Below are 17241 nucleotides of genomic sequence, written 5' to 3' on the forward strand. Positions count from 1 at the left end.
TGGTGTCGGGCCACCTTTCGCCTTCAGAACAGCCTTGATGCGACGTGGGATGGAGGCATAGAGGTCGTGAATGGTGGCAAGTGGAATTTTACACTATTCCTCGTGCAGGGCATCGGCCAGTTCTGTGAGAGAGGATGGAGGTGGAAATCGTCGCCGAAGTCGTGTTTCCAAGACGGACCACAGATGTTCAATTGAGATCTGGGGAGTGGGTGGGCCAGGGGAGGTGTTGAACTTCATCCCGATGTTCCTCAAACCACGCTGCAACAACGCCAGCTGTGTGAATGGGTGCATTATCATCCTGGAAGATGGCGTCATTGTCCGGGAACAACATCCGGACCATAGGATGCAAGTGGTCTCCTAAAATTGCGACATAATCGTTGCCAGTGATTCGTCCGCTAAATGTGACCACAGGACCCAATGAAAACCATGATATGGCGGCCCACAGCATCACCAAGCCGCCGCCATGTTTCACAGTTGGACGGAGACACTGCAGATCATAAGCTTCTTTGGGCGTTCTCCATACATAAATACGGCCCGTGGTTGGGAATAGGGTGAAGGATGACTCATCCGACCATATCACACGTTTCCAGTCCTCAACGGTCCAAGTTGCATGGTCGCGGCACCATTTGCGGCGTGCGAAAGCGTTATGGTCCCTGATGAGCGGTTTGGCCCGTGCAACACGATCCCGTAAGTTCATGTCATGTAATTCGCGGCGGACTGTGATTGTCGAAACAGGGTGGGGGAGGTGCTGATTGAGTTCCTCCGTCACTTGCTCCGCAGTGGCATGACGGTTCTGTGTGACAATGCGCTTTAATACCCGGCGTGACCTGTCACTCATGATTTTCTTCCGCCCACTGTTCCGCTTCCCCGATGTGGTTTTCCCGTGTGTTATGTAGGTCGTAATCACATTCGACACTGTCCCACGCGACACACCTAACACTGTAGCCACTGCCGACACACTCACTCCATATAACCGCGCACCAACAATTTGCCCTCTTTGAAAATTTGAGAGGTCTCCCATTTTCCTCCGTCTGCTGGACACTGCTGTTTCACTGCGCCTGACGTAGTATGGAGACCGACCTAACACACCACCACCAGCGGTCCGTCGCTGCGGGCGCCACGACACCACTGCCAACCCATACAACTGACGTGTTGCCAACTGCAGGTGTTTCCATTTTTCTGATCACCATCTGTGTATATATATATATATATATATATATATATATATATATATATATATATATATATATAGAAAGAGAGAGAGAGAGAGAGGGTGTAACATAAATGCATGACCAAAACTGACGAGATGAATGTGGACATCCAAAAAAGAGATACATGCGAGATACAAGGTGTTCAAATGTTGAATCCCTCCAATGGCTCACTATGGGAAAGTGAATGGAAATGTTCAATATTACAGGAACAATACAATCAAGTGGAATTATGTCTGCAAATACATTTACAATATCATAGAGAATGAAACTAATCAACATTTGAGGTATTGGATTGTCAGTGTTGCCAACCTAAAGTCTTTCCATCCTTAGAACAAAGTAGACGAAAACAACGCGAAATGTATTACTCCGCGGCTCACACGTGCTTCGGCAGCGAGAGACGTGAACAGCAAGATCGTCTGCTAGCTGACTGTCGTCACATAATTTCCGAATTGTAACGCTACAGTTGGTTGATAAATAATTAACGCACTGACAGTAACTACTGTTATGCTGAAAATATGAATTTTCTCAAATCGTTATATAAACGAGATTACCTTTGTTGCTGCTGTCCTCTTTTGTGTTTTATAGCATGAGACGAAGATGGATTATTGTTACTCATCGTCGTCATAAAATTCTACATTCTCCAATTTCAAATGAGCGGGGTCGGCGCGCGAACGCATACGCATGCGCAGTAAATACTATATGACAATGTATGGGTATGGTTGAAATAAAGCTACATCTGTTATTAAATATTACATATATTGCGTTTCTTATCACAAAATTCAGGATAAATTCAGATATCTTTATTCGAAATTATTATTTTAGTAGGAATTATATTGCGATAGGATACTAGTGCAGTGAGACCAACAACCAATCACTGGTCATCGACCGACTGGTAGTCAGGTGGGTTTGTTTACATCTACTTTTTTCTAAGGCTGGAAAGAGAATAGTACTAAGTGCCATCATGCATCTTGATATTGGCCATACACACATTTAATCACATTCTTTAGCAACTAATTTACCTACATCACATTCCATTTTGTCACTGACGAACTGCAGTAATGATACACAGATCTGTACGAACACAACTATCTCTTGGACTGTACGCATCTGATTGAGGCACAAGTAGTGAATTCCCATCTGCTGCACGTCTGAACACGATTCTCCATGTTGAATCACACAGCCTGCTGACTGTGTGTTCATGTACACTCATGTCCAAAATTATTGTCGCATTTCTATAAATATCTTCTTGTAAGAATATAATTTGGTAATGATTTTTCAGGGTACTTTTAGTACTGTTACTAGGTGTATAATCGGGAAATGTATATTTGTGTTAAATTTCATAGGAAAAGAATTATAAATACGAAAATTATAATGAGTAAAATAAAATGTTGCTAAATGGACAAGAAAATGTTAGTTTCGTTTTATTATTCTTATTTACTGCTCTTTTGACATGAATTTTGCCACATACATGTATTTGCCGATTATACACATACTAACATTATAAGAAATACCGGGCGAATTCGTTATCAAATTATATTCCTAGAACAGCATATTTATAAACATGCGACAATAATTTTGAACATGAGTGTACATTTGTTCTGTTTGTGTTTTGCTTAACCCCACTCTGAATTATTCATCCACTGCCTATTGATTTATGATGTCTACACAATAAACTATCGATTATCCGTACTTCTGCCTATGCTTATTTGTAGGTCTAACTTTGAGTTAATAATAAAGATACTTATAGTCTAATCTGAAATTCCTAATTTTTTTGTATATAATAATATCATACAGACCTATTATGGAGAGGAATTGTATATTTTTATCAGGATCCCCACCAGAGATATATGCCTGTGAAGTACGTACGTTTTTCACTTTTCTGAATTTTTTAATACTTTGTATTTAAAAAAAAGGGGGGGGGGGACATGTCTCAGGGTTAAACTTGGTGAGTGAGCACTTCTATATCAGACCTCCTTATCCAGGAAAGCTCACCCTCCTGATCATTTCCCTTCTTACAAAAATAGTCTGCTTAATTCGAAACTTTTAACGCCAATGACCTACTTTCCAACCTGCTATACTTCATGGACGATAATGGCTAATACGTAGTCTTGTAGCTTTCAACTTGTTGACCATTTTGGTTTTTGTTCAACATCGATAGAACAACTAGGAACTGAGATACTTCCGAATCGGCAACCCCTTACAATACCATCTTCGAAAAGAAATATGGCTGCCACTCGAAACCTAAAGTCATTAAACTTTAAGAAATGGTTGTTTCGAACTAACGACATGATAAGGTATCTGCACATCAAAAATCTGACATTTTAAAAATTGTCGAGCAACATGCATTGGACCACTTGAAATGCATTTACCCTTAAGGGTTGTCCACATATTACGTAACGCTATTTTTGACCAATTTTTTACCCCTTTTCTCCCCCTTGTCACACTTCGTAATGCATGGCCGAACTCCTCCCCACTTTGTTACGTAACACTTGTTTTTTTTTTTTCACCAATTTTGCTTATTTTGGGGGTTATTAAAATAAAATACGTATTTTTAATTGTAGAACTATTTATTATAAAATGCTTGTATTTTGATTAAGTTTCTAGTGATTCTTCGTAAATAAATCAAGATTTTAAAAATGGTAGTACCATAATAATATTAAAATCCCGTAAGATTGATTAATTAACCAATCTTAATTCTTCGAGATTGCATTCTGTCGTTTTCCTAAGGAGATCGCACCCATCTTTTAACTTAAACTAAAAATACAAATCACTAAAAACAAAGCAACATTTGTTTTTATTTTAAAATAATAACTGTGTAACAATTCCGCTGGCTTCATTTGACATTATCTGATGAAAATGGTGTCTGATGAAGCCAATATGCTCGGTTAGTTGGCGAAACTGATACGCAATTATTATTTTCACATAAAAATAAACGTTGCTTTGTTCAGTGCTTTGTATTTTAAGTTATTTAAGATTTAAAAAAATGTAGTATGAACCAGTTAATTATTGGATTCCATCTTTTTAGGTCACCGATGATTGTCAAGGAGGAAATACTGCCGGAAGATGCAGATGAAACAGGATCTAAAAACTGACATCGACCTCTTTTTCCAGGATGCATCGTGTTTTTGAAGTTCATCAGTGTCGACTATACAAAGTTCTCTTACTCGTCGACAGAGATTCGAAGTGGCTGCACACATGAAGGAGCACAGACATCTTGTTCGTGAACAAGTTTTTGAGCATCTTCTTTGGACTTTGGACTTCACTTTACCCCTTTTCATTGTTCCTGTGCTAAATCAGCGCCAGAATGGGAATAAATTCGATTTCTCCAGAAATTTTCAAATTCGAAAATAAAAAAATTCAGTAGGAGATGAATATCCGACGAATTATTTATATCTTATTTATAAATATCTTATATTTTATTCTGCTCTGCAAATTGCGGATTGTTCCATCGCGCGAAATGTTATTTTACAAAAAAGTTTCTTCTGTTTCACTTGCGAAACCTCTTAGAAGAATAGAATGGGTAATTATTCAAATCAAAAGTTTTAAACAATATTCTCAGAAATAACGATACGAGTGGGAACGCGACGGTATTTTCAAGCGACGGTTACGGTTACTAGCAACTAACTCCAGAAAAGAATGTGCAGTACATGCAATGCTACGATAGCCAAAATACGGAGTTTTATTGTATTGTAATGCATGCAGGATTTGTCAGCAATCATACTGGTGTTTCGTACCATCTCTGAAGCCCTTCTGCATAATCCAATTTATATAGGCTATATGATCGCAATTTCCCAAAACAGTAGAAATATTTGTTAACTTATTTATATAGAAGAACTGAATAAAATTATTTGTTTAAAAGACTGCATATAAATCTGAGAATAAAACTAAAAATTACAGAAAAAAAAAAACATGCGCTACGTAACGAAGACGTAAATCAACTTCTTCTCCCTTGTCCTACTTCGTAACGGAAGGCCTAACCCCCTCTTCTCCTTAGCCGCGTTACGTAATATGTGGACGAGCTCTTACCCTACGTTGGTAAATCTCTCGTGAACATCAATCAAGATTGCAGACTTCACATTAAAATAGCTAAATTTTTTGTTCGATCTTTCCTCATTCCTATACAGGAATAGATCACTTCGCATTAACTGGGAAGAGACGTGACTATATAGAGGACTTGCCCCTAGTGACTTGGCGGTTGTGTTGAGAAGTAGCTTTAACATGAGCCTTTTCTTTGTTATATTATTCATGTGTTACCTGTTACACTTTCTTCTATAGGAGCCGCGGTGGCTCAGTGATAGAGCGTTCACCTCTGCATGCGTGCGGTCTCTGGTCCGATCCAAGGCAGTGCCAAGAGGGCTTTGTGGTGAACGAACACCGTGCGTTTCTTCCGTTTCCTCCTACTTTCTTTATTTCACAATTTCATTCATTCTCATCATCGTTTCTTTTCGCCTACACGTTATAATCGTGGGACGTAAAACTGAAAGATTTCGTTTTCATTTTCTTGTATATAAATTGCTGTGCAGTACTTATTGATCCGCCCTCATGCAAGCGTCTCCTAGCAAAAAGTACTTCGCAGATTAAATCATATGATTTGACAGTAAATTTTAAAAAATCTTAACACTTAAAATTGTGTTTTAATCTGATCAAAACCCAATTAAATTGGTAATATACACTGCGTGAAGAGTAGTTACCAAGTACTGACTACCTTAACATTACGTTGCCAAATTGTACTACTTTCACAAAAATGTAGGATAGAAATTAAATATTCATATACACAACTCTATCATCCAACCTATTTTTACTGACAAACTGCAAAATAAAACAAACAAGGAACATGTATTATTTATTTCATTTCAATAAAATATCAGTGCAATATGTACACGTGTAATATACAGTAAAAAAGTAAATCATTTGTAAAAAAAAAAAAAAAAAAAAAAAAAAAAGTTTTAATATTATACTTGAAAAATTGACTAGCAATAAACTGAACTATTATTTACAAATAGAGTTACAGTGATTTTTTATCTACGAACTCTTCTCTGTCTTCTTTTTTGGTGTGTTCTCATTGAGAATCTCTTCTCTAATTCTTAATGCTATAAGAAAAATAAGAACGATTATCATTTAAATTAATGTATAACAAAAAGTTTACATTTTGTACAATCATAAAAACACAATGAGCACCAGCCTTCCTTTCAAAAAGTCTCTTTTTACACCTGTACTTTGATATACATGCTCGCAACACAAAGATTTTAAAAAAGGATATATTCGTGCGCTTGCTGACGTTCTACTTACCTAGAACGTGTATCGTGAATATTTCCTATTTTTTGAAGGAAAGTCAGGTGTTCAAGTATTTTGAAAATAATTATAATTAAAATAAGAACAAAACATGATATTCAGACATTTGATCATACTCTTTTTCTGATGTTAGCGCGTGTTGTTTGCAGGCCCGTATTTAGGTGCTATTCTGTATTCAAGCACAGGGCGGCAGAATTTAGGGGGCAACAAAATTTTGGATTTTTTAAAAAAGATTCACAATAAAGTAATATTTAAAAGTAGCAACCCGCAGAGTCCCACGCAAGCGCAAGAAAATGTTAATGTGTTTAATTCGCTTTAATTACAATAGATACTAATTAGCTAGCTTCTCTGATTACTTTCAAAAAGTCATCCTCTTCCACTCCCACCCCAAGGAGTTAAGATGAAGTTGAACATCATGAAAACTGATACCGTTAAACTCAGCGACCTCGAAATCTATCAATTCAACACTAATATCTCTCGTTTTCGATTACTTTTAAAATTTCCCCCCTCCGTTTCCTCCTGGGGAGTGGAGTATGACCTTTAAGTTGAATTGAATTAAAACTGTTACTACTCATCTCAGCCACTCCAGAAACTATGAATTCAACTCTAATACTGCTAGTTTTCGATTATTTTTTAAAATGCCCCCATGTTATTCTTATGTGGACTTTACACTTCCATAGCTCAGGTGTGATTTAGGGATCTGGAACTGGTCATTTTGATCATTTCTCTGAGAGCTTTAAAACACATTAAAATTTTATGTTTCTATCTATTATGGTTCCCAAATTGAAAAGCGCTACAGACAGCTTCAGAATTAGTAGAATGCATTTTCACCGGACAGTAAATTAAAACCTACGTGAATAAATTACATGCCAGTATTGAGAGAATGTGTCCGCAACGGGTGAGTGACTAAGCTCGTTGCTTTGTAATCAAGGGGTCCCGGTGGAGTTCAGATCCCAAGGTAAGCTGTAGATTCCGCCCTTTGTATGGAAGGCAATGGCAAACTACCATGGGTTCACCTTGACCAGAAATCTTCGGATCATACACCTACCTTCGGGCAGAACACCACAGCATAATCATCATTGAGAGAATTAGGCCATTTAAAATTACGTTGTAACTTTGGTATCTTGTCATACCTAAACTGCTACTCAGCAAGAGCTGGTATGTTTGCAAAATCACGGCTTGTTTCCTTGTTTGAAAAAAGTTTGTGCGAGGGTAGGGGGGTATTTAGAGCACAGGGGCGCACAATATATAAATACGGGCCTTTTTTTTTTTTTTTTTTTTTTTGACAAGAACCACAAATACAAGAACTATTCCCTGTATAAGCTCGGCTCCATAAGATGATACATTCGTTGAGTCATGATGTACATTTATCGAGCTTAAACATATTTATATATCTATATCTATATATCTATACGAGTATATTAGGGTGTCCCTTATTTTGGGTAATTTCGTGTTACGATACGCACCCCCCCCCCCCGAAATGTATTCTATGTGACCGTAAACACGCATTAGTGAAATAGCAGCTCTTTACAACAATGTTAACCCGTGCCGACTTGACAACAGTCATGAATTGATGTTTTCATATTATAATATAATTTAGGATTTCCAACCGTGATAACGGAGAAACTAAAGGAGACAACGAAACGAAACTTTGCACGAAGGAACTAGAGAAAAAACGACATCTGCCCGTGTTCTGACGAACATCATTGGATGAACAGTGTTGCCAACTCAAGAGAAAGTTGTGTTTTTGTAAATGGAATGACCTAAATTGGATATCATGATTGGAAGCAACAATGAAAATAAAGAGAAAAGAGATTGTAAACGCAGATAAGTGTTGCAAACTTCTCTACAAATAACGTGAAACATGTGTAGGCGCACACAGGGTGTGAGGTACTAACGTTTTGTACACCTTAAATCATATATTGAGAAGAACTATTTATTCTTACTCTAAGTCTAGAAGCATCCGCTGAACAGTGTTGCCATCAACAGAAGGCAGATATTGAGTTTGGAAGAGATACAATAACTCGGAAAACGTCACTAGTGTTGTATGCTTTAAAACCTATAATGCAAAGCAGAAGAGTATGAGGAGCAGTGCCGTGGTTATGTGAGATTGATAACTTACGTATTGACAGATATATTCGGTATTTTGTTAAAGCAGAGAACTAAGGTTTGTAGAAGATGGCAACGCTGCACACCGGCGGCTTTTTTACTTCTGATATCATCATAGTTATCAGCGTCCTCAAAAACCCACGAGCACATAAACCCATGCAAATTGAACGCTATTTTCATATTTTAACCAGGTTGTTGGGATTCCAACCCGCTGTGCAGCATTGCCACCTTTCACAAACCTTACTTGTCAGTTTTTAAAAGATATCGTATATCTCGGTCAGTTATCAATTTCACGTAACTACGTTCCTACTACTCATGCTCTACAGTCTTGCATTATAGATTTTAAAGCATACAGCACTAGTGACCTTTTCCGAGTTATTGTATGTTTTCCAAACTCAATTTTTCTCTTCTGTTGATGGCAACACTGTTCAGCGGATCCTTCTAGACTTCAAGAGTAAACAGTTCTTCTCAATATCTGATTTAAGGTGTACAAAACGTTAGTACCTTACTCCCTGTATACGCCAACACATATTGCACGTTATTTCTCGAGAAGTCTGCAACACTGATCTGCGTTTACCATTTCTTTTGTTTTTGTTTTCATTGTTGCTTCCAATGATATTCAATTTAGGTCATTCCATTTACAAAAACAAAACTTTCTCTTGGCTTGGCAACACTGTTCATCCAGTGCTGTTTGTCAATACACGAACAGATGTCGATTTTTCTCTAGTTGCTAAGTGCAAAGTTTCGTTTCTCTGTCTCTTTTAGTTTTTCCGTTATCACGGTTGGAAATTCTAAATTATATTATAATGTGGAAACGTCATTTCATGACTTTGTCGTCAAGTCGGCACGGGTTAATGTTCTCGTAGAGAGCTGCTATTTTACTAATGCGTGTTTATGGTCACATATAATAAATTTGGGGGGTGTGCGTGTCGCAACACGAAATTACCCAAAATAAGGGACACCCTAATATATGTATATGATTATACATTGATAAAATGTCCTCACCTACTACTATATGGATACAGACACAGATTTTAGCAAAATGTTCCAAAATTTTAATGCTGTTGCAGCTTAAGATAATTGGTTTTGAGGAGAATATTTCGAGTAACAATATATGGAAGAACAATGAGTAAATGACAAGTAACAACACAATTGTAAACATTACAATACTAACATGCCACTAAATACATACGAATATGATCAAAATTCTAAGATGAAAAGGACATTCGTTCGCATTGAATGGGAAAGAAACCTGTGCGTAAACTAAAAGAAAATGGAAAGATAATGGAAGCTGGATAATTGTTCTAACTAAACTTGTTTGATACAGGAAAGCCGTGGAAGAGCGAATCTTCGCTTTTATGGGGACGAACTTCTGAGTTTCTTAATCTACAGGGTTACCTAGTAAGTTATATAGAACTGCATTGTATATGATAAATTCATTCACAAATTATTTACAAAAAATCACCACAGGTTGAGAGTACAAGTATTTTTTTTTTTAACCATATACACTTACGCCAATAAGATTTTCTTATCTTATCCTCCAAGATGATTTCGTATCTTAACCTCCAAGATGATTAAAGAATAACTGATTTTTGTCGAATAGACCAATTGTCAATGATATTTCTGAGGGAGACGCAGAACTTTCATTACTAATATTCCTCAAGAAAATGAAATGAAACTGTAGTCTACGAAATTCGCCATCCTCGACGGCTATAATATTCAACCACTGTTGAAGCCTTTCTATTATATTTTGAAGATACTACATCTTTCTATGAATTTTCATATCCATTTTCACATACGTTCAATATATGACTTCGTTGGACTTCGAGTATTAGCTTCGAAAGAAGGAAGAAGTGCGTTTCGTTGCGCTTCTGAGAAGGAGCTCGTTTCAGTGTGAAGTATGAGTTTTTTGTGTAGTGTGTGTATTCTTAGTGATTGTGAATGTTTGGAGAATGCAATGTTGTAAACAGTATAAAAATCAGTTAAGTGGTGTGAAACTAATAAGCAAAAACAAAACTAATATTCAGTGTTAATCACCATCATAAAGCATTACACGTAGCATTTAAAAAGAAGAATATTTTAAAAAGTAAAAACTCATGTATCATCACTTCCTGCATTGCTGTCGGAACATATGATGGACTTCAATCTTGAGGTGACTGTTTCGTAATTTTTTATTATTATTATCAGTGGATAGGCAACCCTCGTGGTAATTGGACAGGCCAGGTTGCATAAATACACAGGCGTAGATACACACACACACTGAAATCATCCGTACATAAACAATAGTCATCTTATCGTGGAGAAGCATCCACGTGCATGTAGGATAGGCAACCCCCCACACGTGCGCACGTTGCGGGTTATCCGTATTTTTTAAGGGGAGAAAATGCAGAGAACTCCGCCTTCGGGAATAAAAAGCACACAGGAACAGAGACTAACGAGGGACCAATCTCCAATTGTAAATATTAATCCGACAATGACATTAACAAAAAAGGATGAAGGTGAAAAGAGGAAGAGAACCCAAGAGGAATCCCCCGAGCTACCAATTCCGAAAAGATCCATGGAGGAAACCTTATGTTTTGACACTATGGACCAATATGAACAGGAATTGATATACATAGAGGGACTATTAGATTGGAAAAAGGTCGGCCGTGCCCATTTAGAAAAGCTGAAAAAACGTATGGCCGTATGGGTTAGAGATAGGTCTCAATTGGAAGGCAAATTATCACAAATGGAGAAGATGAATAGCAATCTTCAAGAGAAATATGACCTCCTTCAAAAGGAGAAACTAATGCTGGAATCTGATCTAATGTGTGGGCAGAGAGAATCAAAGGATGAAGATAAAAAGACCATAGAAAATTTACAGGAAACTGTAGAGAAACTAACAAAAGAAATAGATGAATTAAAGGAGGAAAAAAAAATGAAATCAAAAGTGAGAGGGACAGACAATATAAAAGAATGGAAATAGAAATATCAGAGACAAGAAGTGAAGCAAAAAGAGAGATACAGGAGAAAACAAAACAGATAAGAATCTTAGAGGATCAAAATAGACAACTAGAAAAAGAAAACATCAAGATAAAAGAAGAATTAAAACTACTGGGAGAGCAGCTAAGCAAACAGGAAAAAGACAAAATAAGGGAGACATCGATTCTGAGGGAAAAACTAGCGGAAGTAAAAAATGGAAAAGAGATAGATACTGAACATATGACAAAGGAGTTAAGAGAAATATCCAAGAAAATAGAAGACTTGAAAGTCGGAAAATTGGAAACCGAGGAACAAAACGCCCCAACATGGACAGAAGTAGTCAAGTCAGGAAGAAAGATCACAGAAAAAGAGAAGAAGATTATAGAGGTTACGGCAAAAACAAAACCAACTCTGATATTTAAACCAAATGATGGGGAATCAACTAAACAACCAGTACAACGTCTTACAGGAACAATCGACCCTAGGAAAGACATTAAAAATCAGTGGAATGAGAACGACGAAGGACATAGTTGTATTAGAAACAGCAACAAAAGATCTAAACAACATAACATCGAAGGAGGAAATCAAAACGAACTTTACCTTTGAAGAAAGCAGAAAAAGAAATCTATTAATGATAATTTATGGCATCCCTTCAGAATTGAAAGATGAGGAAGTAGTAACAGCACTTGTAGAGCAAAACTTCGAGGAAAATAAAATGGAAGAGGCTAAGCAAATCAAAGCCCGTTTCAGAGCGGAAAGAAAAAATAAAAAAAAAAGTGTCACTTGGTCGTAGAAGTTACTCCACAAATAAGAAGACTGCTAATTAATAAAGATAAGGTTTATATAAACTATGAGTCCCACAAGATAAAAGACTTCATAGTTGTTCCAAAATGTTTTGTTTGTCAAGAGTTTGGGCACGTAAGCAAATACTGTGATAACAATGACAAACAAAGATGCAGGTACTGCGGCACATTAAGACATAAAAGCGAAGAATGCGAGGACAAGCATAAAAACGTATGTGTCCCATGTAAACTGAGACATAAAACATCAGACCTCAAATATAGAAGAATGCGTTTCATACAGGGTCGCTAGAGAAAAAATAATCAGTAAGATCAATTATGGCTGAGAAAAAGCAGCAAAAAGTAGTAATAAAGAAAAAATCTCCAAGCAAACAAAAAGAGAAAAAAAAAGATTGGAAGAGTTCTTAGAGAGGAAAAGAAATGGAAATAAATCATTTAAAAATAAATATGTGCAAACTGACTTATTTGAAATAAATAACTCTAAATTAGAAACAAAATCTGAAGAAGAATTCAAAACCCTCTTGGAGAATAGAATGAAAAACAAATACAAAAACAAAATACTATCCAACAAGAATTTAACCAACAAAAAATTCCAAAATTAACAAATTCCTTTACACAAGAAGAAGAAAAATACTTCTTTCCGGAAAAAACAAAACCTATTCAAGATAACGCAATATCATCATCAGAATCAGAGGCAAAAATAAACTCACCAATAATAACTGAGCCCCGACCTCTGTACGAAAGAATGGAACATAAATATAAATTGGCCAAACTAGAGGATAAACAAATTCTAACAGTAGCATTTAGACAGATTATCAGAGATTTACACGAAAAAAGAAGAACCATCACATATATGATCTAGCTGCAAATGGTTGGGAATTAATTGATTTGATTGATGAAGCATTTGAAAGAAGAGGAATATACTGGAACATTGACAACGTATACAAACAAATGGTAAACGCGCACGGTAGATTATACTTTGATTTTAGTAAAACGGGAAAGGAAGCAATGGTACACACTAAATATGCATAAAACGTCCAAAACCTTAAGATTTTTGCAAAATAACGCCCATAGATCAAAAATTGCAACGATGGAACTAAGAAGATATGCAGAAATAAATAATATAGACATACTAATAATTCAAGAACCTTACTTAATAAAGGACAAATTGGCAGCTTTCCCAGCGACTGCAAGAATTATTTATGGAGGAGATGAGCCAAAAACTGTCATTGCTATCATGAATAGAGAACTCGAAATCCTAAAAATATCACAACACTGTGACGATTGGAACGTTTGTATAGAAATTTCATATGGACATGTTAGCTTCTGGCTCATAACTTCTTATTTTCAATATACGAGGCCTGTCTAAAAAGTATCCGACCTTAATTTTTTCCACGCAAAGTAGTGATTCTCAGGCGGCGCCACCGTGCACGGTGGAAGGAGGAACCTTAATGCGCATGCTTGAATTTTTTCACCGCGTTCGCGTGTGCCAGTCGTGAGCTGGTGGTCGCGAAGTGAGGTGCTGTTGGTAGTGTTCGTCGGATTTAGTGTTTCTCGCAAGATGACTGAACGAATTGAGCAAAGATACTGCATCAAATTCTGTCAAAGGCTGGGTGATTCTCAAAGCCAAACAATTCGTAAGATTCAGCAGGTGTTTGGAGAAGATGCGATGGGTGTAACACAAATTAAACAATGATTCAACCGATTCAAAGATGGCCGCACATCAGTCGAGAGTGAGCAGCGTAGCGGCAGGCCCCAAACTGCTCGGAATGCAGCTGTTGTTGAGCGGGTGCGAAATTTGGTGATGGCAGATCGCCGTTTGACAGTGCGGGAGATTGCAGAAGATGTTGGAGTGAGTGAAGATTCTGCACATGCAATTTTGCGTGACGATTTGAACATGAAACGAGTGGCTGCTAAATTTGTACTCAAGTTGTTGTCTCAGGAACAAAAAGACACCCGTTTTGACGTTGCACAGGACCTTCTGGACACCACCAACACTGATCCTGGGTATCTGAATTCCGTGATAACTGGAGATGAGTCATGGGTGTACGGGTACGACCCAGAAACAAAACAACAATCGTCTCAATGGAAGCATCCCGATTCTCCAAGGCCGAAGAAAGCGCGGCAGGTGCGAAGCAAAATCAAGGTGTTGCTGACTGTTTTCTTCGATGCCCGTGGAATTGTGCATCACGAGTACGCACCGGAAGGACAAACAGTGACAAAGGAGTACTATCAAGATGTTCTCAGGCGACTCCGTGACGCAGTCCGGCGCAAAAGACCAGACATGTGGACAGCGAAGAACTGGCACGTCCATCATGACAACGCCCCAGCACATTCATCCCAATTGATCCACACGTTCTTAGCCAAACATGGAATTACAACCGTTCGCCAACCTCCCTACTCTCCAGACCTGGCTCCTTGTGACTTCTGGTTGTTTCCAAAATTGAAGACGCCTCTGAAGGGATCCCGTTTTGAGAGTAGAGAAGACATAATGCGGAACACGACGACGGAGCTGAACAACATTCCAAAAGAAGATTTCCAGCGGTGTTTCCAGCAGTGGAAGGATCGGTGGGCTAAGTGTGTGGAAGCACAAGGGGCCTACTTTGAAGGGGATTAGGGTCCCAAATCTGTCAGATATTCGCAACTATTTTTCTGGCCAAAGGTCGGATACTTTTTAGACAGCCTTCGTAGCATAGAAACTCAAGTATTTTTACAAAAACTACAAGACTTAATCTGGAAACATCCTAACAAAAAGTTTATTTTATCGGCAGATGTAAACGCTAAATCCACTGCCTGGGGTTCACCTACCACAGATATAAAAGGTGAGGCCGTTGAAGATTTTATACAGCAAAATGGATTATTACTACTAAACAGGGGAAATAAACCAACATTTGTGGGCCCCAGAGGGGAATCATTCATAGATGTTACGTTATGTACTCTGGGCTTAGAAAATAAGATAAGTAATTGGACAGTCCACGATAGAATAACTATAAGTGACCATGAAGTAATATCTTTTGATTTGAAAACAGGCGAAATAGAAGCCCATAATGAGACAACAAACATTCAGAAAACAGACTGGGAATTATTCGAGAAAAAGCTTATCTTACCTCAGATAGAAGATTCAGAAAATGTGAATGGACTTGCGTTACAAATTGAAAAGGCCACTAAGCTAGCTTTACAGGAATCGACACCAAAATGTAATCCAAAACCTCAACACAGCGAATTCTGGACTCCTAAATTAGAGCGCCTAAAGAAAATCCTAAAAGCTAAAAGAAAAAGTTATCAATCAGCTTTATCACCAATAATCAAACAGAGAAGATTAACCATATATAGAACTGCGAAACAAGAATATACTGAAGAATTGCTTGAATCTAAGAAAAGAAGCTGGGAGAGATTTCTAAGAAAAAACATAGAACTGGATCCATGGGGCCTACCATATAAACTAATAATGCAAAAAATAAACCCAACGACATTATCAACTATAAAAAATAATGACAGTTCTTACACCCAAACTTGGGAAGAAACCATACAGAAACTATCTAGCAAATTTTTTCCAAGGGATTTACAAGATAATGAAAATGAAAATCAACGCAAAATAAGAAGAGAATTTGAGAACATTCAACCCGTAGAAGTCTTACACGATATTCAGGAGATAACAAATACCGAAGTAGAATAAATTCTAAGAAAACTAAAAACAGGAAAAGTCCCAGGCTTGGATGGCATAAAAAATGAAATTTATAAAAATAAGAAAAGTATTTGGATTCCCTATTTTACAAGACTGTTTGATTTTCTACTCAGAAAACAGGAATTCTCAACCATTTGGAAAGAAGCTAAATTAATAATATTGTTAAAAGGACAAGATAAAGACCCAACCGATGTAAGTTCGTACCGTCCTGTCTGTCTACTCAGAAACATCGCGAAAATTTTTGAAAAACTCATAGCTAGTAGAATTAATAATGTTAGGAACATTGAAAATGATAAACTACAATTTGGCTTTAGGCCCGGCAAATCGACAGAAGATGCTCTCAACACTTTTGTAGAACAAATTAGAAGAAGCTGTTCAGTAAATAAATACGCGTTGGCATTATTTGTGGATATTGAAGGCGCGTTCGACAATCTTTGGATTAATTCAAAATCTCATCAAAATAAATGTACCGGAGTACTTATTAAACATTATTAAGAATTGCTTTACAGATAGAAAAATATTAATTAAAGGTGAAAAAGGGAATATTGTAGTTAAGACAGAGAAAGGATGCCCCCAAGGATCGATCTTGGGACTGTTGTTGTGGGACATAATTGCAGCCCTGTCTGGAAATTCTAAATAGTAAAGAAGAAATAGACCGAGTAGTGGCTTTTGCTGACGACATTGCAATTATCATCTCAGCTAATTCACGAAGAGAATTAGAAATTAAAGCAGAATTAGTCTTTAATATCTTACAAAAGTGGAGTAACAAAAGTAAGCTAAGGCTATCTGCGAAGAAAACAAAGTATATGTTGTTCGGTACACAACTGCGTAGGAATCCAACAATCAAATTAGGAACTAATACGATAAAAAGGGAAGCAGAATTCAAATACTTGGGTATACAAATTGACGAAAAACTAAATTTTGGGCCACATATAAGATATGTAGTAGGGGTCATAAAGTTGCAAACAAGTTAATATCGATAGCAAATACCACGTACAAACTACCAAGGAAAATAATTAAATTATATCAAGAAACTTTATTAAGTCCAACAATGGCATATGCTTCAAGCGTGTGGGCCCACAGATTGTTGGAAAATAATACCTTAAAACAAAATGTCGATACACCTCAAAGGAATTTATTAATAAGATTAAGTGGAGCATTCAGTACGACTCCGCTTATTACG

General features: G+C 37.2%; 1 protein-coding gene across 1 annotated transcript in view; it reads right to left on the minus strand.

Moving 5' to 3' along the window:
- Positions 1-6019: 6019 nt before the first annotated feature.
- The window catches only part of LOC145678515 (complex III assembly factor LYRM7), a 39145-nt gene continuing 27923 nt past the window's right edge, over positions 6020-17241 (minus strand). Inside the window, exon 5 of the mRNA XM_081748755.1 lies at positions 6020-6301. Within this exon, the coding sequence (XP_081604881.1) occupies positions 6234-6301 (68 nt within the window). The 3' untranslated portion in view covers positions 6020-6233. The remainder of the gene's footprint in view (positions 6302-17241) is intronic.

The sequence above is a fragment of the Thermobia domestica genome, chromosome 2 (genome assembly GCF_964235325.1).
Source record: "Thermobia domestica chromosome 2, izTheDome1.hap1.1, whole genome shotgun sequence".
Classification (NCBI taxonomy): domain Eukaryota; kingdom Metazoa; phylum Arthropoda; class Insecta; order Zygentoma; family Lepismatidae; genus Thermobia; species Thermobia domestica.